The sequence below is a fragment of the Dermochelys coriacea genome, chromosome 24 (assembly GCF_009764565.3).
Source record: "Dermochelys coriacea isolate rDerCor1 chromosome 24, rDerCor1.pri.v4, whole genome shotgun sequence".
In the NCBI taxonomy this organism is placed as follows: Eukaryota; Metazoa; Chordata; order Testudines; family Dermochelyidae; genus Dermochelys; species Dermochelys coriacea.
The window spans coordinates 13,114,266-13,135,706 of record NC_050091.1 but is presented as its reverse complement, the minus strand read 5'-3'; the positions used below and the strand labels follow the sequence as shown (position 1 = coordinate 13,135,706).

Below are 21,441 nucleotides of genomic sequence, written 5' to 3'. Positions count from 1 at the left end.
GTCTATCCCCCCCACCCCTCTATCTATCTATCCCCCATCTGTCTATCCCCCCCACACCCTCCCCTCTATCTATCCCCCATCTGTCTATCCTCCCCCCACTCCTCTATCTATCCCCAGCCACCCCCTCTATTACCTATCTATCCCCACACCCTCCTCTCTATCTAACCTCCCCTCTATCTATCCCCAGCCACCCCCTCTATCTATCTATTCCCACCCCATCTATCTACCCCCTCTATCTATCTATCTATCCATCCTCCATACACGCCCATCTCTCTCTCTTTTCCTCCATTCTCTATCCATTACCTCCCGTTTTGCTATTTCAGGGGCCGGGACAACTTTTCGGTGTGGGTGTGGGTGCGGGTGCGTGCTGGGGAAGGGCGGGGGGGGAGAGAGAATAAAAACCAATCAAACGACAGCTGCTGCTTAGTGCTTTAATGAGCAGTTTTGCACCATAACTAAATTTGTCTACTTGACTGAAAGTGAATTAAATGAGCCTCTGTTCCATACTCAGTGTTTTCTTTCTTTAACGCAATCCTGACATTTTGGGGGGTTCCACCCTCCAAGCCCCGTGTCTGTCCGTCTGTCCAGTCCCACTCTCTGGTATATGCAGGAACTCAGAGCTGGCTGCAGCTTACCCGGCAGGAAAGGGTGCAGCTGCAAATTTCACAGGGCTGCTTTTCTCTGCAGCTTTCGCTTTCCATGCGACTCCGAAGAGGGAAGCAGGCAGAGCCCTGCATCGGGGTGTCTCTTGTGCTTCGCGGGAAACGTCCCGCTCGCTGGCGTGGCCGCTAAGAGTTTCTGCCCAGGTAGGGGGTTAAATCGCCCCCTCCCAGTTCCCTCTCGGAGCTGCTGCCAGTCATTGGCCGTGGTTGCATTAGCAGCTGGGTATGTTTGCCAGCTCCCAGCACTGCAGAGCGCTTGCCTTGGGCTGGGTTTCACTGGGCACTTTCCCAGGGCCCTGCTCCTTAGCCGGGGGGAGACTAGCATAGGGCAGGTGGGCGCCCTGCTCCCAGGGGAAGCTTGAACTACACAGGGCAGGGGGAGGAGCAGAGAGGGTTGAATAGTCCATGAGCTCACCAGGGTGGGGTATGTCTGGGCTGCGGCCAGTGTGACAGGGCCCCAATTCTGACTGGAGCTCAGGATACAGCAATAGGGAACTGATCAGTTATGATAATTAAGGACTGTAGCCCTTCCAACCTCCCTGCCCAGACACACTCACACGGACATGCTTGGATTTGCCGTGGCATGGGATCCCCATTCACTTTCTCCCCCCATGCACAGAGGCATTGGTGTTAGCAGTGGGATCCCCTAGAACTTGGCAGAGGCAGGCCTGTTTTGCTCCTCTCCTTCTGCCCCACACATAGTCCCCTGCTGGGGTTGGGTGGGGTGGGCAGGGAGTTAACACCCCAGTCAGATGCACAGAACAGCTACCCCCTCAAAGTGATGGGTTCAGGCTCTTTGCAGGTTCAGGCAGCAGTCCTGCATTAGCTCAAATGTACCTAAATGTAATCACATTTTTGAGGTTTTTCTCACCAGTCACTAGGGTTACGAAATTACTCTCTCTTTTTTTAGTAACTGAAAGATGAGATTCTGCTGCAATCATAGAATCAGAGAATATCAGGGTTGGAAGGGACCTCAGGAGGTATCTTGTCCAAGCCCCTGCTCAAAGCAGGACAAACCCCAACTAAATCATCCCAGCCAGGGCTTTGTCAAGCCGGGCCTTAATAACCTCTAAGGATGGAGATTCCACCACCTCCCTACGAAACCCATTCCAGTGCTTCACCATCCTCCTAGTGAAAAAGTTTTTCCTAATATCCAACCTAGACCTCTCCCACTGCAACTTGAGACCATTGCTCCTCGTTCTGTCATCTGCCACCACTGAGAACAGTTGAGATCCATTCTCTTTGGAACCCGCTTTCAGGTAGTTGAAAGCAGCTAACAAATCCCCCCTCACTCTTCTCTTCCGCAGACTAAACAATCCCAGTTCCCTCAGCCTCTCCTCATAAGTCATGTGCCCCAGCCCCCTAATCATTTCTGTTACCCTCTGCTGGACGTTTTCCAATGTTTTCACATCCTTCTTGTAGTGTAGGGTCCAAAACTGGACACAGTACTCCAGATGAGGCCTCACCAATGTCGAATAGAGGGGAACCATCACCTCCCTCGATCTGCTGGCAATGCACCTACTTATACGGCCCAAAATGCCATTGGCCTTCTTGGCAACAAGGGCACACTGTTGACTCATATCCAGCTTCTTGTCCACTGTAACCCCTAGGTCCTTTTCTGCAGAACTGCTGCCGAGCCATTCGCTCCCTAGTCTGTAGCGGTGCATGGGATTCTTCCATCCTACGTGCAGGACTCTACACTTGTCCTTGTTGAACCTCATCAGATTTCTTTTGGCCCAATCCTCTAATTTGTCTAGGTCCCTCTGTATCCTATCCCTACCCTCCAGCGTATCTACCTCTCCTCCCAGTTTAGTGTCACCTCCAAACTTGCTGAGGGTGCAATCCACGCCATCCTCCAGATCATTAATGAAGATATTGAACAAAACCAGCCTGAGGACCGATCCTTGGGGCACTCCACTTGAAACCGGCTGCCAACTAGACATTGAGCCATTGATCACTACCCGTTGAGCCCGACTATCTAGCCAGCTTTCTATCCACCTTATAGTCCATTCATCCAGCCCATACTTCTTTAACTTGCTGGCAAGAATACTGTGGGAGACCATGTCAAAAGCTTTGCTAAAGTCAAGGAACAATATGTCCACTGCTTTCCCCTCATCCACAGAGCCAGTTATCTCGTCATAGAAGGCAATTAGATTAGTCAGGCATGACTTGCCCTTGGTGAATCCATGCTGACTGTTTCTGATCACTTTCCTCTCCTCTAAGTGCTTCAAAATTGATTCCTTGAGGACCTGCTCCATGAGTTTTCCAGGGACTGAGGTGAGGCTGACTGGCCTGTAGTTCCCAGGATCCTCCTTCTTCTCTTTTTTAAAGATGGGCACTACATTAGCCTTTTTCCAGTCATCTGGGACTTCCCCCGATCGCCATGAGTTTTCAAAGATAATGGCCAATGGCTCTGCAATCACATCCGTCAACTCCTTTAGCACTCTCGGATGCAGCGCATCCAGCCCCATGGACTTGTGCTCATCCAGCTTTTCTAAATAGTCCCGAACCACTTCTTTCTCCACAGAGGGCTGGTCCCCTCCTCCCCATGCTGTGCTGCCCAGTGCAGTAGTCTGGGAGCTGACCTTGTTCGTGAAGACAGAGGCAAAAAAAGCATTGAATACATTAACTTTTTCCACATCCTCTGTCACTAGGTTGCCTCCCTTATTCAGTAAGAGGCCCACACTTTCCTTGACTTTCTTCTTGTTGCTAACATACCTGTAGAAACCCTTCTTGTTATTCTTAACATCTCTTGCTAGCTGCACCTCCAGGTGTGATTTGGCCTTCCTGATTTCACTCCTGCATGCCCGAGCAATATTTTTATACTCCTCCCTGGTCATTTGTCCAATCTTCCACTTCTTTTAAGCTTCTTTTTTGTGTTTAAGATCAGCAAGGATTTCACTGTTAAGCCAAGCTGGTCGCCTGCCATATTTACTATTCTTTCTACACATCGGGATGGTTTGTCCCTGTAACCTCAATAAGGATTCTTTAAAATACAGCCAGCTCTCCTGGACTCCTTTCCCCCTCCTGTTATTCTCCCAAGGGATCCTGCCCATCAGTTCCCTGAGGGAGTCAAAGTCTGCTTTTCTGAAGTCCAGGGTCCGTATTCTGCTGCTCTCCTTTCTTCCCTGTGTCAGGATCCTGAACTCGACCATCTCATGGTCACTGCCTCCCAGGTTCCCATCCACTTTTGCTTCTCCTACTAATTCTTCCCGGTTTGTGAGCAGCAGGTCAAGAAGAGCTCTGCTCCTAGTTGGTTCCTCCAGCACTTGCACCAGGAAATTGTCTTCTACACTTTCCAAAAACTTCTTGGATTGTCCGTGCTGATGGATGCAGGAATTTACAGTTACAGTATCTAGGCCTTAATCCAGCCTTGAGTTCCTACTTGAACTGATCGTTTTAAGTCACCTGTTTAAAAACCAACTCAGAGTAACGGTGATATCCATTTCTTTCTCTGCGGCAGATGGAGTCTCTCTGAGCTCTGACGAAGGGCATTGACATTGAGTCAGACCCTAAGGGGTTTTTCAATGCAGCGCTACAGGTGCATGAGAAATTCATGGAGCTTTTCAAGGATGGAGGCCAGGCAGAGGCAGCTGCCAAAGCTCGGGAGGATCTGGAGTCGCTGGAAAACACCAAGCTCAACATTGCTGTCACAGGGGAGACAGACTCTGGAAAATCCTCCTTCATCAATGCCCTCCGTGGTTTGGGTGCTGAAGATCAAGGCGCGGCCCAGACCGGGGTGATAGAAACAACGACCGAGCCAATGGCTTATCCTCATCCAAGCTACCTGAATGTGATCCCGTGGGACCTGGTGGGGATCGGGGTGATGGATTTTTGACCAGAGAGTTACCTCCAGAAGGTGAATTTCAGCCGCTATGACTTCTTTGTCATTGTTGCTTCGGAGCGGTTCCGATCCAGCCACGCCGACCTAGCCCAGGAGATCCAGAGGATGGAGAAGAAGTTCTATTTTGTGCGCTGCAAAGTGGATGAAGGCTTGGCCAATGCAAGAAGGGCTCATCCTACGTCGAAGAGAATGTTCTCCAGAGGATCAGGGAGAACGCCAGGAAATGCCTGAGAGACCAAGGAGCAATCGACCCCCAGGTCTTTCTTCTCTCCAACTGGGATTTAGACCAGTATGATTTTCCCTTGCTGGAGGAGACTCTGGAGAAGGACCTCCCGCATCTACAGAGACTTGTGTTCCTGCTCAGTCTCCCCAACTTCTCTCTGGAAATCATAGAGAAGAAGAAATCTGCTCTGCGTGGACACTTATGGAAAATATCCCTGGTGTCAGCTTTTATCAATGTCCTTCCCATGGGAGGTGTCTCTCTCACCTGTGATGTTAGCCTCCTGTTGGTATCCATGATCGCCTTCTACAAACAATTCAGCCTTGACGATGACACCTTAGCTAAGGTGGCCAGGCAGGCTGGGAAGCCTGTCGCAGAGCTCAAGGCTGTTATTGTCTCACCGCAAGGGGAAGATCTCACCCGAGATGTATTAATGAAGAAGATTGTCCAGGTTGGGTTCAGCCTTACCCACTTAATCAAACAATGCTTTGGCCTCGTCCCAGTGATTAGCATCCTGGCTGCAGCCGGGTTGTCCTTTGCCACATCCTACTCCATTCTGTCAAACTTCCTGGAGAAGGTGGCTGAGGATGCACAAAGGGTTCGCAAGAAAGCTCTGGAGTAAGATGGGAAAGTGTCAAGGTCGAGAGACAGAGAAACGCCATCAAGCTGAGTCTGACACCTCATTCCCTGGGCCAAGAAACCATAATTACATTTTTTAAAAAGTTACAACTACCCTGCCTCACAGGGCTATAGTGAGGATTAACCCATCTGTGTTTGTGAGACACTTAGTGTCTCCTCTAGAACTATGTCCATGGATCGCTAAGATGCTGATATGAACGTGCTGCTCCCATTCCAAGATGTTGTTTGAGTTATTGCTGTCTGTTGATTTCAGTGGCCTCTCATCTGCTGGAGTGTTGATTTGCATTGCCCTGATTCTTAGCCTATCCCCTGGCATGGCTGGCATGTGTTTAAATGTCTGCTGGGGAGGGTTGAGTGGAAAGTTGATTTTTTTTTTTGGTTCAGTGGCTGAACCAAAGCAATCTGTAAAAAATAATCAGTTCATTTAGAATGAAAACTGATTGATTTTTAAAATTTTTTTCAAGGAAAAAAAATCATTTTGGGTTGAACAAAATATTTTGTTTGCCCCTAGTTGATTTTTTTCTCTCTCTTTTTTCTTGGTTTTGTTTCTGGATTTTTTGTTTACCCCTCTGCCCCGCCCCCTTTTTTTAGTTAAGAAATCTAGCCATATTTCAAAACGAAACACCATTTGAAAGCAAAAAGTCAAACCATTAGAAAATGTCAAAACAAACTTAAAATTTTTTTTTTAAGTTTTTAATCAGTCAACATTATTTGTCCTGAATGTTGTAATTAGTTTTGGTTACCCTGGAAGTTCATTCTTCAGCAAATGCACTATTCAACTGAAAAATTTCACCCAACTCTTCTCCACGTTACTGGGACTGCAATATATAAACTATCGCAAAGAGGCTTATAGTGCATAAACAAAAGTTGATATAACATGCAAAGCCCAAACCCACCCTGAGATCAGCTTTATTAACCAAGGGAACAACAGTAGAACAACAAAGATCAGCTCAGGCTTCCTCCTTCTGAGTGGCTGCTCCCAGGTTCCTCCTTCAGCTTTGCTCTGCCCACATCCTAGGTCATCTCTCCTCAGAGACCCACTCCAACCTCCCTTAAATCCAGATGAGTCTCCCATCTAGTGACACAGCAAAACCCTCATATTCCTTTTCCAGTAGGATTAATATTTGCTAACAGGGTAGTATGTTCAGATAAACAATGCTAGCCTGTTATACATCTCTGTCTCATAGCTAGTGCTTCAAAATATCAGTTCTCTGTATTTTCTTTGTTCTGTCATCATGTTTCATGTAGAAATGGTTTTATAGTTGAATAAATTCTTATTACATTGGAATCAAGAATCCGTGTATCTCTTGTGACAAAGTTCCTCCTCTACCTTGGTGGGTCTTGCACTTATTGGCAGATTTCCTCGCCTTGGAGCTTCACGGTAGCCCTCAGTTTGGCTGTTTTCGTGAACCCACAGTCCAGGTCAACTCCTCCTTTGTCTGATCAGGAGTTGGGAGGATTTGGGGGGAACCCAGACCTGCTCTCTACTCTGGGTTCCAGCCCTGGGCCCTGTGGAAGGCAGCTGTCTAGAGAGCCTCCCGGAACAGCTGTGTGACAGCTACAACTCCCTGGGCTACTTCCCCAGAGCCTCCTCCCAACACCTTCTTTATCCTCACCATAGGACCTTCCTTCTGGTGTCTGATAATGCTTGTACTCCTCAGTCCTCCAACAGTCCACGTTCTCACTCTCAGCCCCTAGCGCCTCTTGCTCCCAGCTCCTTACATGCGCACCACAAACTGAAGTGAGCTCCTTTTTAAACCTAGGTGCCCTGATTATTCTGCCTTAATTGATTCTAGCAGCTCCTTGATTGGCAGCAGGTGTTCTAATCAGCCTGTCTGTCTTAATTGTCTCCAGAAGGTTCCTGATTGTTCTGGGAACAGGGAAAAGGGACCTACTTAACCTTAGGCTAATATATCTGCCTTCTATTACTCTCCTGTAGCCATCCGGCCCAACCCTGTCACATTCTCTAAACTAGACCAGTCACTAATGAATATGCTTACTTGCCAGTGTGTAAATGTATCTAATTAGTAGAACTGGTCAGAAAACTAATTTTTTCCCCCATGAGAAATTTTGAATGCAAAGTGTTTGTTCAAAAATTTTTGTTCGGAATTTTGGAATCAATTCACACAGAGCATTTTTGTTTTGAATCCACATTTATTTGAAACCAAATTGGAATTTTAAATCAACACAAACATTTTCATTTCCAAATTTCCTATGGGAAAACTGACAATATATCAGGGAGAGGAAAGGGGGGGAATGTTGGTGATTTGAACTGGGATAATTCAAATTAAACTGTGGAAAAAAAAACACTTGGAAAAAATCTCTTCCAAGCCCTCAGAGAGAATTTGCTGAGCAGATATTCACTTTTCTTGTTTAAAAGGTGATGCACAAGGGTCTGGTGGATTTTCCATCATTTGGGGTCTTTAAATCAAACTAGAGCATCTTCCTAAAAGATACACTCTTGCTCAACTGTGGGCTCAATACAGGAGTAAATCAGTGAATGTCTCTGGCCGGTGTTATATGGGTGGTCAGCTGATGCTCTAATGTTCCCTTCTGGCTTTCAGGTCTATGAATCTGCAATAAGAAAAACAAGAGCTGTTTGGGGAATGTAGGTCCTTTTTCTCTCCATGAAATTGTGTGTGCGTGTTTTGTGTTGGTTTTGGGCAGAATTTTGCATCAAAAATGTTTACGTTTTTGACAAAATCTAACTATTTTTGAGTGGTTTTTTTTTAATAAAAGCTTGAAAAAATATTTGAAAACAGAATTTCTGTTTCGATGGAAAAGCCACTGGCAAAAAAAACTTGCTGTGAAGTTTTCACCCAGCTCTAATGCAAAGCTCTAGTTCTTCACAAGCAGAGATCTCCACCACAGAGCTCTGAGTCATTACTTTTTCTACCTCTCCTCTCTCCTGTTAATCTTAAATGCTGATGAGTGAAGATTATTCTTGATACATGGTCTTGTTTGCTATCTACTGGTGTCCTACCAGCCTTAAAAATTCTCCTTTCTGTCTTCCCCTGCTTCCATTTTCCCTTTCTGTCAGTATTGGCTGGCATATTTCTCCTTTCCCCCAGAAATATCATAGAATCATAGAATATCTGGAAGGAACCTCAGGAGGTTCTAGTCCAACCCCCTGCTCAAAGCAGGACCAATCACCAATTTTTGCCCCAGATCCCTAAATGGCCTCCTCAAGGATTGAAGTTACCAAAAGGTGTTGTGGCTGGTAGATCACAGGATTTAGATTTTAAGTTCCCCACTATCTCCAAGGAGGATCTTGAAGAGCTACAGGCCACCATTGACAAAGGAAACCTTTTAGAGGTGGCTTCCAAAATGCAGGAATTCCTGGAGCTATCAAAAAATGCTAAGCTCGACATCACGATCACAGGGAAGTCAAGTTCCGGGAAATCATCCTTCGTCAATGCCATGCTGGGTGATGATGGAAAATGATGATGAAGGTGCAGCCAGGGTTTGCATCATGGAAACAACAAAGGAGCCAGTCGTGTTTCCTCATCCAAAACCCCACAATGTGAGGATGTGGGACCTACTTGGAATCGGGATTCCAGCCCGACACCTACCTCCAGCAGGTCAACTCTGCCTGCTACAATTTCTTCATCATTGTTTCACACAGGTTCAGATCCACCCATGCTGACCTGGCCGGGGAGATCCAGAGGATGGGGGAAAAGTTCTACTTTGTGCACTCCCAGATGGACATGGACTTGTGTAACGAGAGAAGGAAAAAGAACTTCAGCCAGGAGGGTGCCCTGGATGATTGCAACGAGTTCCTGTGGAGGCAAGGGGTGAGCTCCCCACAGGGTTTCCTCATCTCCAGGTGGGAACTTGACCAGTAAGATGCTCCCCAACTGCAAGAAGCTCTTGCAGATGAAGTCAATGCTCACAAGAGATATGTTTTCCTCCTTGCCCTATCCAGCGTTTTCAGACCCATCTTCGAAAGGAAGACGAAAGCCCTGCATGGACAGGTCAGGGTACAATCCAACGCCATCTCTGCCGTTTTTAATCCAGGTCTCTCCATTGCTTGTGACGTTTTCCAATTGATGGACTGCATGGCAAGTTACTGCAAGAGCTGTGGCTTGGATGGCGACTCCCTGGTTAACCTTGCCCAGCAGGTTGGGAAGCCCGTCGTGGACTTGAGAGCTGTGGTAAGGTCTCCGCTAGGCAAAGAAATATCTAGTCATTTTATTTTGAATCTGCTGGCTCAGGCTGGAGGGGTTTGCATAACAAGAACGAGACATATCCTCAATGCGATGCCATTGGTCAGCAGTTTGGTGAAGTGTTTGCCCCACACTGGCCCATACGGGAGGTTGTGCAGGAGGCAGCCAATCAGAGAGGGGCTGCATGGGGCAGCCAATTAGGGACGGGCTGGCCCATATAAGAAGGGCGTCAGAGCACCTTCAAAAAGAAAAGCAGTACTTGTGGCACCTTAGAGACTAACAAATTTATTAGAGCATAAGCTTTTGTGAGCTACAGCTCACTTCATCGGATGCATTTGGTGGAAAAAACAGAGGAGAGATTTATATACACACACAGAGAACATGAAACAATGGGTTTATCATACACACTGTAAGGAGAGTGATCACTTAAGATAAGACATCACCAGCAGCGGGGGGGGGGGGGGGGGAGGAGGAAAACCTTTCATGGTGACAAGCAAGGTAGGCTAATTCCAGCAGTTAACAAGAATATCAGAGGAACAGTGGGGGGTAGGGTGGGGGGGAGAAATAACATGGGGAAATAGTTTTACTTTGTGTAATGACTCATCCATTCCCAGTCTCTATTCAAGCCTAAGTTAATTGTATCCAGTTTGCAAATTAATTCCAATTCAGCAGTCTCTCCTTGGAGTCTGTTTTTGAAGGTTTTTTGTTGAAGGATAGCCACTCTTAGGTCTGTAATCGAGTGACCGGAGAGATTGAAGTGTTCTCCAACTGGTTTTTGAATGTTATAATTCTTGACGTCTGATTTGTGTCCATTTATTCTTTTACGTAGAGACTGTCCAGTTTGGCCAATGTACATGGCAGAGGGGCATTGCTGGCACAAGATGGCATATATCACATTGGTAGATGCGCAGGTGAAGGAGCCTCTGATAGTGTGGCTGATGTGATAAGGCCCTATGATGGTATCCCCTGAATAGATATGTGGACAGAGTTGGCAACGGGCTTTGTTGCAAGGATAGGTTCCTGGGTTAGTGGTTCTGTTGTGTGGTGTGTGGTTGCTGGTGAGTATTTGCTTCAGATTGGGGGGCTATCTGTCAGCAAGGACTGGCCTGTCTCCCAAGATCTGTGAGAGTGATGGGTCGTCCTTCAGGATAGGTTGTAGATCCTTGATGAGGCGTTGGAGAGGTTTTAGTTGGGGGCTGAAGGTGATGGCTAGTGGTGTTCTGTTATTTTCTTTGTTGGGCCTGTCCTGTAGTAGGTGACTTCTGGGTACTCTTCTGGCTCTGTCAATCTGTTTCTTCACTTCAGCAGGTGGGTATTGTAGTTGTAGGAATGCATGATAGAGATCTTGTAGGTGTTTGTCTCTGTTTGAGGGGTTGGAGCAAATGCGGTTATATCATAGAGCTTGGCTGTAGACAATGGATCGAGTGGTATGATCTGGATGAAAGCTAGAGGTATGTAGGTAGGAATAGCGGTCAGTAGGTTTCTGATATAGGGTGGTGTTTATGTGACCATCGCTTATTAGCACTGTAGTGTCCAGGAAGTGGATCTCTTGTGTGGACTGGTCCAGGCTGAGGTTGATGGTGGGATGGAAATGGTTGAAATCATGGTGGAATTCCTCAAGAGCTTCTTTTCCATGGGTCCAGATGATGAAGATGTCATCAATGTAGCGCAAGTAGAGTAGGGGCATTAGGGGACGAGAGCTGAGGAAGCGTTGTTCTAAGTCAGCCATAAAAATGTTGGCATACTGTGGGGCCATGCGGGTACCCATCGCTGATTTGAAGGTATACATTGTCCCCAAATGTGAAATAGTTATGGGTGAGGACAAAGTCACAAAGTTCAGCCACCAGGTTAGCCGTGACAGTATCGGGGATACTGTTCCTGACGGCTTGTAGCCCATCTTTGTGTGGAATGTTGGTGTAGAGGCTTCTACATCCATAGTGGCCAGGATGGTTTTTTTAGGAAGATCACCAATGGACTGTAGTTTCCTCAGGAAGTCAGTGGTGTCTCGAAGATAGCTGGGAGTGCTGATAGCGTAGGGCCTGAGGAGGGAGTCTACATAGCCAGACAATCCTGCTGTCAGGGTGCCAATGCCTGAGATGATGGGGCGTCCAGGATTTCCAGGTTTATGGATCTTGGGTAGCAGATAGAATACCCCAGGTCGGGGTTCTAGGGGTGTGTCTGTGCGGATTTGTTCTTGTGCTTTTTCAGGGAGTTTCTTGAGCAAATGCTGTAGTTTCTTTTGGTAACTCTCAGTGGGATCAGTGGGTAATGGCTTGTAGAAAGTGGTGTTGGAGAGCTGCCTAGTAGCCTCTTGTTCATACTCCGACCTATTCATGATGACGACAGCACCTCCTTTGTCAGCCTTTTTGATTATGATGTCAGAGTTATTTCTGAGGCTGTGGATGGCACTGTGTTCTGCATGGCTGAGGTTATGGGGTAAGCGATGCTGCTTTTCCACAATTTCAGCTCGTGCACGTCGGCGGAAGCAGTCTATGTAGAAATCCAGGCTGCTGTTTCGACCTTCAGGAGGAGTCCACCCAGAATCCTTCTTTTTGTAGTGTTGGCAGGAAGGTCTCTTTGGGTTAATATGTTGGTCAGAGGTGTGTTGGAAATATTCCTTGAGTCTGAGACATCGAAAATAGGATTCTAGGTCACCACAGAACTGTATCATGTTCGTGGGGGGAGGGGCAAAAGGAGAGGCCCCGAGATAGGACAGATTCTTCTGCTGGGCTAAGAGTATAGCTGGATAGATTAACAACATTGCTGGGTGGGTTACGGGAACCATTGTTGTGGTCCCTTGTGGCATGTAGTAGTTTAGATAGCTTAGTGTCCTTTTTCTTTTGTAGAGAAACAAAGTGTGTGTTGTAAATGACTTGTCTAGTTTTTGTAAAGTCCAGCCACAAGGAAATTTGTGTGGAAGGTTGGTTCTTTATGAGAGTATCCAGTTTTGAGAGCTCATTCTTAATCTTTCCCTGTTTGCTGTAGAGGATGTTGATCAGGTGGTTCCGCAGTTTCTTTGAGAGTGTGTGGCACAAGCTGTCAGCATAGTCTGTGTGGTATGTAGATTGTAATGGATTTTTTACCTTCAGTCCTTTCGGTATGATGTCCGTCTGTTTGCATTTGGAGAGGAAGATGATGTCTGTCTGTATCTGTACGAGTTTTTTCATGAAGTTGACAGATTTCCACTCTATACGGCTAAATTCAGTGCCTTGCATAATGACAGGTTTCAGAGTAGCAGCCGTGTTAGTCTGTATTTGCAAAAAGAAAAGCAGTACTTGTGGCACCTTAGAGACTAACAAATTTATTAGAGCATAAGCTTTCGTGAGCTACAGCTCACTTCATCGGATGCATTTGGTGGAAAAAACAGAGGAGAGATTTATATACACACACAGAGAACATCAGTTACTCTCTGGAGCTCAAGGAGGGAGGACTGGCTGCCTTGCCATCCATGTGAAGCTAGCACCCTTGACAGAGCAGTGCTGGGCAGGACCAAGGGATCGAGAGCGAGCTTCTGACTGGCCTTTAAGGCCAGCATGCTGAGGCCTGAGATAAGTGGGAAGAGGGTGCTGGAGTCACCTGGGAAGCGGCCCTGGGATAGTGGACTGCAGTTGCCACTGAGGGAGTGGTGAGACAGAGATTGCTGGTCCCCCAGAATGGGGAAACAGAGTGTGGCAGAGCCAAAGGGCAGTGTCCGTGGAGAGACATGGGTCCAGGAACAGAGGTGATGGCAGGTGAGACACCATCAGAAGAGGGCACAGCGCTAATTCCCAGAACAGCCAGCAGGGGGCACCGCAGTGGTGAGACGCCCCCCGTCACACTCCCACGGAGGCACACATGGGTTTTTCGGTCACATGCACCGTCCTGCAGCGCTTTCTGGATAATGTGGCTGAAGATGCCCAAAGGGTCCTGCTCAAGGCATTGGAGGCAGCAGAGGAAAAGTGAGTTTAGGAGCATCACTAGTTCAATAGCCCCCATGCAGAGACTCTCAAGGGAGCTGGACACCAGGGGCTGGAGTGTCTCACGCACTGGAGAAAGTTATTATGATTAATCATTTGTATTACTTATAGACGGAGTACTGGACTTGACCGCAGGGGACATGGAGTCTATTTCCAGCTCTGCTGCTGGCCGGCCAGTTGACCTTGGACAAGTCATTTCTCTTCCCCGTGCCTCAGTTTCTCCATCTATGAAAACAAGATAATGATATTGACCTCCTTAGTAGAGTGCTTTGAGATCTGTGGATGAAAAGAGCCATAGAAGAGTGAGGGATTATTACTGTTAGTCTATGAATCATAATAACTATATCAGGGTTGGAAAGGACCTCAGGAGGTCATCTAGTCCAACCCCCTGTTCAAAGCAGGACTAATCCCACTGTCCCTGATCCATAAATGGCCCCCTCAAGTATTGAACTCACAACCCTAACTTTAGGAGGCCGATGCTCAAATCACTGAGCTATCCCTCCCCCCACTGATTGTGGTAGCATGTAGGAACATCAGTTGCATATCAATAAACCATTGTGCTAGGCACAATACGGATGTAAGAAAATGTACAAAAGTGTGCTACAGGCCAAGAGGAAGAATGGTTTTGTGGTTGGTTAATACGCTGGCCTGGAGCTCAGAGAACCCATGTCAGATGGTGGAAAAATCTATGTCAGAATCTCCACCTGGTGTGAATGGGCCATAGCTCCGCTGGAGTCCGTGGGGCCAGATCCCAGCTGGGGTCTCTGGGCTGTAGCTCCAATGGGATTCTTAAGCATTGTTAATAATTATTTTATTCTTTAAAATACCAGCTTAATGAGATCGGTGGAGTTTTACACCAGAGGTGAACCTGGGCCAATGGTAAAACCAAGTACTTAGCAAGGCCTCAGATGAGGACATTGGCACTACCTGTGTCCTAGCATGCTCCAGCCTATGTCATCTCAATAACTCTGTGGGCTTATGGGTTTGATGAAGGCTGTTTTTCATTGTCTGCTAATAGAGTCAGATTTTTTTTGTTGTTGGAAAAAATCCAGAATTGCAGAAAACCAAACTATTTTGTCTTGAAAGGGCAGCTGCAATGCCTCATGGGAGTTGTAGTTCATTTCCCTCATGTCCCCATTCTCTTCTATGTATGAGGATCCCTGGCTGGACTACGTTCCCCATGATGCACTATGGTGAGAGGTTCTGGTCATTTTCTGCCTCGCTCTCTCTCCGAGGGGAAAGTGTGGTGCATCATGGGAAATGTAGTCTGACCAGTGACTCTGGTCTATAATAGCAAATGGGGGCATGAGGCACCTGAACTACAACTCCCATGAGGCATCACAAAAGCATTTCCAAATCAAAATATTTTGGTTCATGATTTTTTTGCAAAAAATTGATTTTTTTGCAGACCCCTTCCATTTTCTAACCGTAGTTACTAATTATGCATATTAGTGCCCAGCACAATGGGGCCCCAATCTTGTCAGGGTCTGTGTGGTGCCTGCCACCATGGCGTCCCTAATCTTAGTTGGGGTTTGTGTCGCATGTGGTAGAATGGAGGCCCCAATCTTGGTCTGGTTCTGTGCAGCCCTGGCGTAGTGGGGGCTCTGATTTTGTGTGGCAGCTCTGCAGTGACAGTGCACTAATATCAAGTGGGGTCATTTCTGTACATTAAATAATTAATACTAATAATTAATAATAAGGGGGAACTTAGACAGTCCCAATTCAGTGCTCTAACAACTGGACCACAGCTGGTTGGGTGAAAGATGAGAATGACTATCATATTTCTCTTCTCTCCCCACATCCTCCCAGGGAGATGGCTGCTTCAGAAGAGGTATCAAGGAGCATATTTCAAGATATGGACGTTAAACTCCCTGGTATGTCCGAGAAGGATCTTGAAGAGCTAAAGGCGGCTGTTGAAACAGGGAACCTTTCAGAAGCAGCTTCCAAAGCACAAGAAGCCCTGGAGCCGTCAAAAACCACCAAGCTCAACATCGCCATCACGGGGAAGTCGGGATCTGAGAAATCTTCCTTTGTCAATGCCATGCTGGAGTTAGCCGACGATGACGAAGGAGCGGCAGAGGTTGACATCACAGAAAAGACAACGGAGCCAAACGCTTATCTGCATCCCATGCTCCCCAGTGTGGGACCTGCCTGGGATTGGGACACAGAGTTTCCGGCCTGACTCCTACCTTCAGCAGGTCAGCTTTGCCCGCTATGACTTCTTCATCATTATCACTTCGAAGCACTTCAGATCTTGTAACGCAGACCTGGCCCAGGAGATCCAGAAGATGGGGAAGAAGTTCTACTTTGTGCACTCCAAAGTGGATGAGGACTTGAGAAATGAAAGTAGAAAAAGAAACTATGACCAGGGGACCACCTTGCAGACAATCCGAGATGACTGTGTGGAGAGGCTGAAGAGAGAAGGGGTGAGTTCCCCACAGGTTTTCCTCATTTCCAGGTGGGAATTTGACCAGTACAATTCTCCTCAACTGCAGGAAACTGTGGCCAATGAACTGGACTCTCACAAGAGACACGTTTTCCTCTTGGCGCTTCCCAACATCTCAGGGCCAATCCTGGTTAAGAAAAAAGAAGCCCTGAAGAACCAGATCTGGAAACGAGCCCTGAAATCGTGTATTGTTGCAGCTGTTCCCATCCCCCACCCCTCTGTCTCAAATGACATTGACATCCTGGTGGAATCTATGACCGAGTACTGCAAAGTCTTTGGTATGGATGAAGAATTCCTCATTAAACTCTCCAAACAGATCAGGAAACCAGTGTCTCAGTTGAAGGAAGTGATAAAAATCCCGTTGGCCAAGGAAATCTCTAAAGAAAATGCTTTGGAGCTGTTGAGTAAAGTTTCAGGTAGTGTAATAAGGCCATTAACCCACTGGTTTTTAAAATCATCTAAACCTAAATCATCTAAGCCTATTCATCTTGCCTGGGAGCAAGGGGACAAGGAGAAGGGTGATACCATGATACAAATTAAAAAGTACAGAAGCCTCCTACCAGTGTATGGAACCCTCCTAGCTGCAGAGATCTCGTGGCTAGTCACATTCTGCACCCCGCATTCCTTTCTGGAAGGCGTTGCTGAGGATGCCCACGGGGTGCTCACCGAGGCTCTGGAGGTGGCAGAGAAAAAGTCAGTTTAGTGGCACTGGGGAGGATGGCGTTGCAGTCAGAGTGTTTGGAGTGTGACTCAGGAGACCTTGCTGTACCACAGCCTGGCAGTGGGACCTTCATCACATCTAGTCTTCTCTGTGCCGTAGTTTCCCCTGCTTACAACACGGAGAGAATAATCTTTTGTCGACTTAGACTGTAAACTGGTTGGGGCAGAAACTGTGTCTCCCTGTGTGTCTGTGCAGTGCCTGGTACAATGTGGCCTTGATCTCAGTTGGGGTCTGTGCAGCACCCGGTGCAAGAGGGCCCTGATCTGGGTTAGGGTTGTAGAGAAAATATGTTTGTTGAGGATTATAATTAAGAGACGCTCCCACATAATGGACTGTATTATGAATGCAGGGATTTAGTGATGTGCCCTGGAAGCTGGGTTGAGAGCCCAGTAGAGCTGTGCACAGCAGGTCACCACAGACAGAAACTCTCTTGTTGGTTTTATTAAAAGCTGTATTCCTGCATCATTCACTGGTTTGTGGTTTAACGAACCCAAAGGTCGTTACACGGTGTGACGCTCTGTACCTCAGGGGAACACCCTACAACCCCATGCTCATCCTTGTGAAATGATTGTGTGGTATCCAATGGGAAGTTTGCCATGTCGGGTGTTTTCGGAAGGCTCATGGTGCACTGAGCATGGTTGTTATCGTGATGTTATAGTGATTGTTACATCGGATGCATTCCTCTGGCCTCGCTCTGGAGGTGGGTGGGGGGCAGTGTCGCTCCCTGTCATGGTGGCGGGCGCAGGCCCGGGACATAGCACCTGCCTGTCAGTTGGCACCTTCCTTTGGGCCTCTCCCCCTGGGCAGGGCGGGGAGCCGGGGCCGGGCATGTCACCCCTCCTGGCTGGGCTGGGCCCCAAGGCACAGGTTGGGCAGGCGGCCCGGCAAGAGGCGCTTGCCGGCTCCACTTACCTGGCAGGCCAGGCGGGATCCGGCAGCTGTGGCTGCAGGGGAGGGACCAGTCGGGGCACCGAGGTGGATCTTTCTCTGCTGCAGTGAGCAAGGAAACAGACATATGGTCACCCTACCCTCCAGGAGCCCCCGCCTTCCCCTCCCCCACCTCTCAATATCCCCCCTCTGGAGCCCCCACCGCCACTCGATATCCCCCTCAGGAGCCCCCGCTGTTCTCCCTCACGATCCCTCGATATCCCCCGCCCCCCGGGAGCCCCCAATACTCCCTCTATCTCCCCATAGCTCATCCTGGTATCTCCCTTGTTGCAATTCTAACAGTCCAAAGGATTTGGGGGGAAAGGGCAGCGAGGTGGGGCAGCCTCCCCGTCTGTTCTTTATGTTCCCGCCTTTTCCAGATTTCCTTAGTCAGGTCCCCCGGTTCAGCCCCATGGTCTCCGGCCCGGCACAGCCGCAATCGGGATAGATCCCTAACGGACACAGGCCCTAAGTCCCTGGCTCTGGCCCTCTCCGTCCTATTCTCCTCTCCTCCCCTCCCACAGATCTGCCCCCTCCGTGTTCTCCAGGCTCTCTTGGTCCCTGCTGGACTCCCTCCCGTCTCAGGACATCCTGCTCCATCCTTGGGATTCTCTCTTCCTTGCCCTCTCCCGATATCCCCTTTAACTCTCCCCCCCGCCCCAGGTCTCTCTTTCCACCCAGGGTCTCCCTCTTTCTCTGCCTCCCCCTCTTAAATCTACCTCCCATCCCTCCTTTGGGTGTCCCTTCCCCATGTTGGAGTTCCCCCCTTTCTCCTCCTCCTTGTTATCCCCACCTTATCCACTCTGCCCCCAGCACTCTCCCTGCTTGGCATCCCCTCTTCTGCCCCAGGACTTTCCCCCATTGCAGAGTGACCTTAGCTCACCAGCTCCCACACACTTCCCCAGTCTGCACCACTGGGTGCATCGCCACTTGCATAACCCCAGACCCGAATCCTGGCCCATTCTGCCTCCAGCCCCTCCCCACAGTCCCTTTACATTCCCACATGAACCCATCACTGCTCTGTCCCAACTGTCTTCAGCCTGCGCACTTGGCAACTCCTGAGCACCAAACATGTCTTCCCACGGCACCCCCTCATTCCTCTCTGCCCCCAGATTCCAGCTTCACCGCAAGCCCCCAAATACTCACAAATTAATTCTGTGCCCCACCAACCCCACATCTGCCTGATCACTCCCCTGCCTGGTCACACCCCCTGACGGACACACAGCTATGCGGATTTAATTTTCAAGTATAGATGGTTCCTTAAACTCCTATACGGAGTGAGATCAGGCCCACGGCGCCAGGAGGGGCTCTCAGGACTTTTGGTATTTTCAAAGACCTGTAACTCTCGAGTGCTTTGAGAGCGAAGTCACTGGGATCCTCTGCTAACCCTGTGTTGCTAGTATGGACAGCTGATGAAGCTTCCCCTTGGGGAGACTAGACACCCCTGACTCGCCTCTTCAGGACGAGGCCCCACCCCTGCTTGTTGCTCTCAGCCCCCCAGTGTCCCCGGCCAGAGTGCCGGGGGTGGGACTGAGAGCCGGCAGCCTCCTCACTATGGCCCTGGCTGGGGTGGAGGGGGCCTGAAAGACCGGTCCTGGCCGGGGTCCAGGCTCTCAGCCCCGGCCGGGACCATGGCAGACCTTTCGGCCCTTGCCAGAGCTCGGAGCCCTTCATCCATTCTGCCCCTTCTGCCCATGGCCAAACCCCATTTGACCTTTCCCACAACCTGAACCATGGTCCGCTTACGGCCCCGTCCCTGTTCCACCCCTTCCCCCTGTGCAGTAATCCGCCACAGGTCCTCCCTCCCCCAGCTTTCCAGCCAGGCAGTTATCCCCAAAAGCTTCATAGATTCTTAGGCCAGAAGGGACCTTTGTGATCCTCCAGTCTGCTATCCTGGATAACACAGGCCAGAAAGTGTCTCCAAAATAATTCCTGCAGCAGATCTTCTCGAAAAACTTCTCATCTTGAGTTAAAAGTTGCCGGCGATGGAGAATCCACCACGCCCCTGGGTAAGTCGTTCCGATTGTTAATTGCTCTCACTGCCATTAAAAAGCCCAGAGCCCCCACAACCTAGGTGCTCCAGGGGAGTGTGTATAAGTGACTGGAGCACTCAGGAGGACTCCAACACTGATTTCGGGGTCTAGGGTGGCTCATGACAAGAGGTTTGAGTCTGGTAGTGCACCCTAGAGTCCCGAGCTAGAAGCAGTGATCAGACTTTAACCAGTCCCCACTGGCTCACAAACACATGGGGGGACTGGGCAGTTGGGTCTACTCATGACAGACCCCTGGCTGCACAGTGGGTGACAGGGTCATGTTGTAACAATCTCCCCCTGGTCTCTAAGAGCCAGAGTTTGGCTTAAACACAAAAGCAGGTGTTTAAGAGCCTTTCCTATGTTTTTGTTAGCATTAACTCTAACTCTGGATAGTCTTGATATCCATATAACTATCCAGTCCAAATCTGCAGGGCTGAGGGGGAGATGGAGTCAAAGCTGAGGTCCAGCTGATGCCCCTTACTCCATGTTTTTCTAAGAGCAATAAAAATCAGATGCTCAAAGTGTCAGATCCAACTGACTGGGAGTTTATTAAAAGACAAAAGTATTTTTCTAAGAGCGGCAGTAATGATAAAACTACAAGCAGTGAATACATAGAGCAAAGAGATGCAACTGCATGAATTACTGACTGTGGAATATAGAGCGAATCAGTCGCACTTGGCTGGCGAGTGGCATCATATAAGCCAATCGTCCTCAGAGCCCAACACAACGCGATTACAATCCGCAAATCCCAAATCAGTCTGAGCGGTGTCGGTGATTCCCAGACCCCAACCTAAACTCTGCATCAAACAAGCAAATCAGCACCAAAAACACCATCAGCAGCAGCTCAAACTGCAGCTCGGGGCCATAAGAAAAATCTCACAGACATCAGTGATTTAACTATTAAGCCTCTGATATGGGTTTAGCAGCCAGATGCTTCCAAACCCTACTCAGGGTACAACTGAGTTACAGGGCTAACAGCCTCTAGTGTAAGGACGGCAGATGGAGAAAAGAATCTTTAGCTAACCTCTGGCTAAGAGACTAGTTAAATGGATGTGCCTGGAAGGACAGATTCAGGATTGAATCAATGGAGCTAGGTCCATTTACACCAGCTGGGGATCTGTGCTAAGGGGTTTTTAATCGAGTCTGTTTCCCTCGGGCAGAGTTGAGTTGAGAGCTGAGTCCATGGTAGCAGAGAAGGTTACGGGTCTCAGGTAGGTTTCTTACTGCTCAGAAGTCTATTTATAATGGTTTCCTTTTAATTAATTGTCTTCACATGCTCGGGGTGGAACTGGTCTATCCCAGCATTTATTGGCAAAGGGAAAAGGACTCGGAAAGAACAAAAGCTGGAAGGAGCTGGTTCTGGGTTCACTGTGTTGGGGACACCGGGCATGGCACTAGGTAACTCAAGGGGATGGAAGACCACGAGTGTCAATGAAGCCCCCTCGCTCTAGGCCCAGATGGCCCCCCCTTCCTTTTTCTGCCCGGAAATACTCACAGTGGTCACGCTGAGAAGTTTGCAACAGTGTATTGCAGGCGCAGACTAGCTGGAGCAAGATTAGGTCAAGCAGGACAGGAATGTTAGATAGTACTAAACAAACAACTCCATATATGGGGGAATAGATGATAAGAGGAAAAAGGGGAACTGGCTGGTATACCGGATTGCCTATATGGATACTCAGGGCAGCTTGCTGTTGGATAAGCATGCTAAAGAATGAATGTATAAAATATGTGTAACTGCTTGCACTGGTGTGCAGGATTTGAGATTGTTGTCTCCCTGTACTGCCTGAAGCTTCAAATAAATTTTTCTACTTCTCCACCCCGTTGTGA

General features: G+C 48.5%; 2 protein-coding genes, 1 long non-coding RNA gene and 1 pseudogene across 3 annotated transcripts; 3 read left to right on the top strand and 1 right to left on the bottom strand.

Annotated features, from left to right (window-relative positions):
• Window positions 1-703: 703 nt before the first annotated feature.
• LOC119847643 (interferon-inducible GTPase 5-like) lies at window positions 704-17,119 on the top strand. The gene is given in 4 exon segments (XM_043502056.1): window positions 704-787; window positions 15,297-15,623; window positions 15,625-16,862; window positions 16,907-17,119. Coding segments are annotated over 2 exon segments (1,335 nt in total). The 5' UTR covers window positions 704-787; window positions 15,297-15,300; the 3' UTR covers window positions 16,637-16,862; window positions 16,907-17,119.
• Window positions 708-6,653, top strand: LOC119847650 (annotated as a pseudogene).
• LOC122457428 (interferon-inducible GTPase 5-like) lies at window positions 8,886-13,473 on the top strand. The gene is made up of 3 exons (XM_043502288.1): window positions 8,886-9,191; window positions 9,291-9,519; window positions 13,399-13,473. The coding sequence occupies exons 1-3, from the start codon at window positions 9,034-9,036 to the stop codon at window positions 13,471-13,473; spliced, it is 462 nt and encodes a 153-aa protein (XP_043358223.1). The 5' UTR covers window positions 8,886-9,033.
• Window positions 16,487-21,162, bottom strand: LOC119847676. Its single transcript, XR_005290149.2, has 3 exons — window positions 21,110-21,162; window positions 17,567-17,644; window positions 16,487-16,606 (listed from the first exon to the last, which is right to left on the bottom strand). It is a non-coding gene; the product is annotated as an uncharacterized LOC119847676 (long non-coding RNA).
• Between the last annotated feature and the right edge of the window lie 279 nt (window positions 21,163-21,441).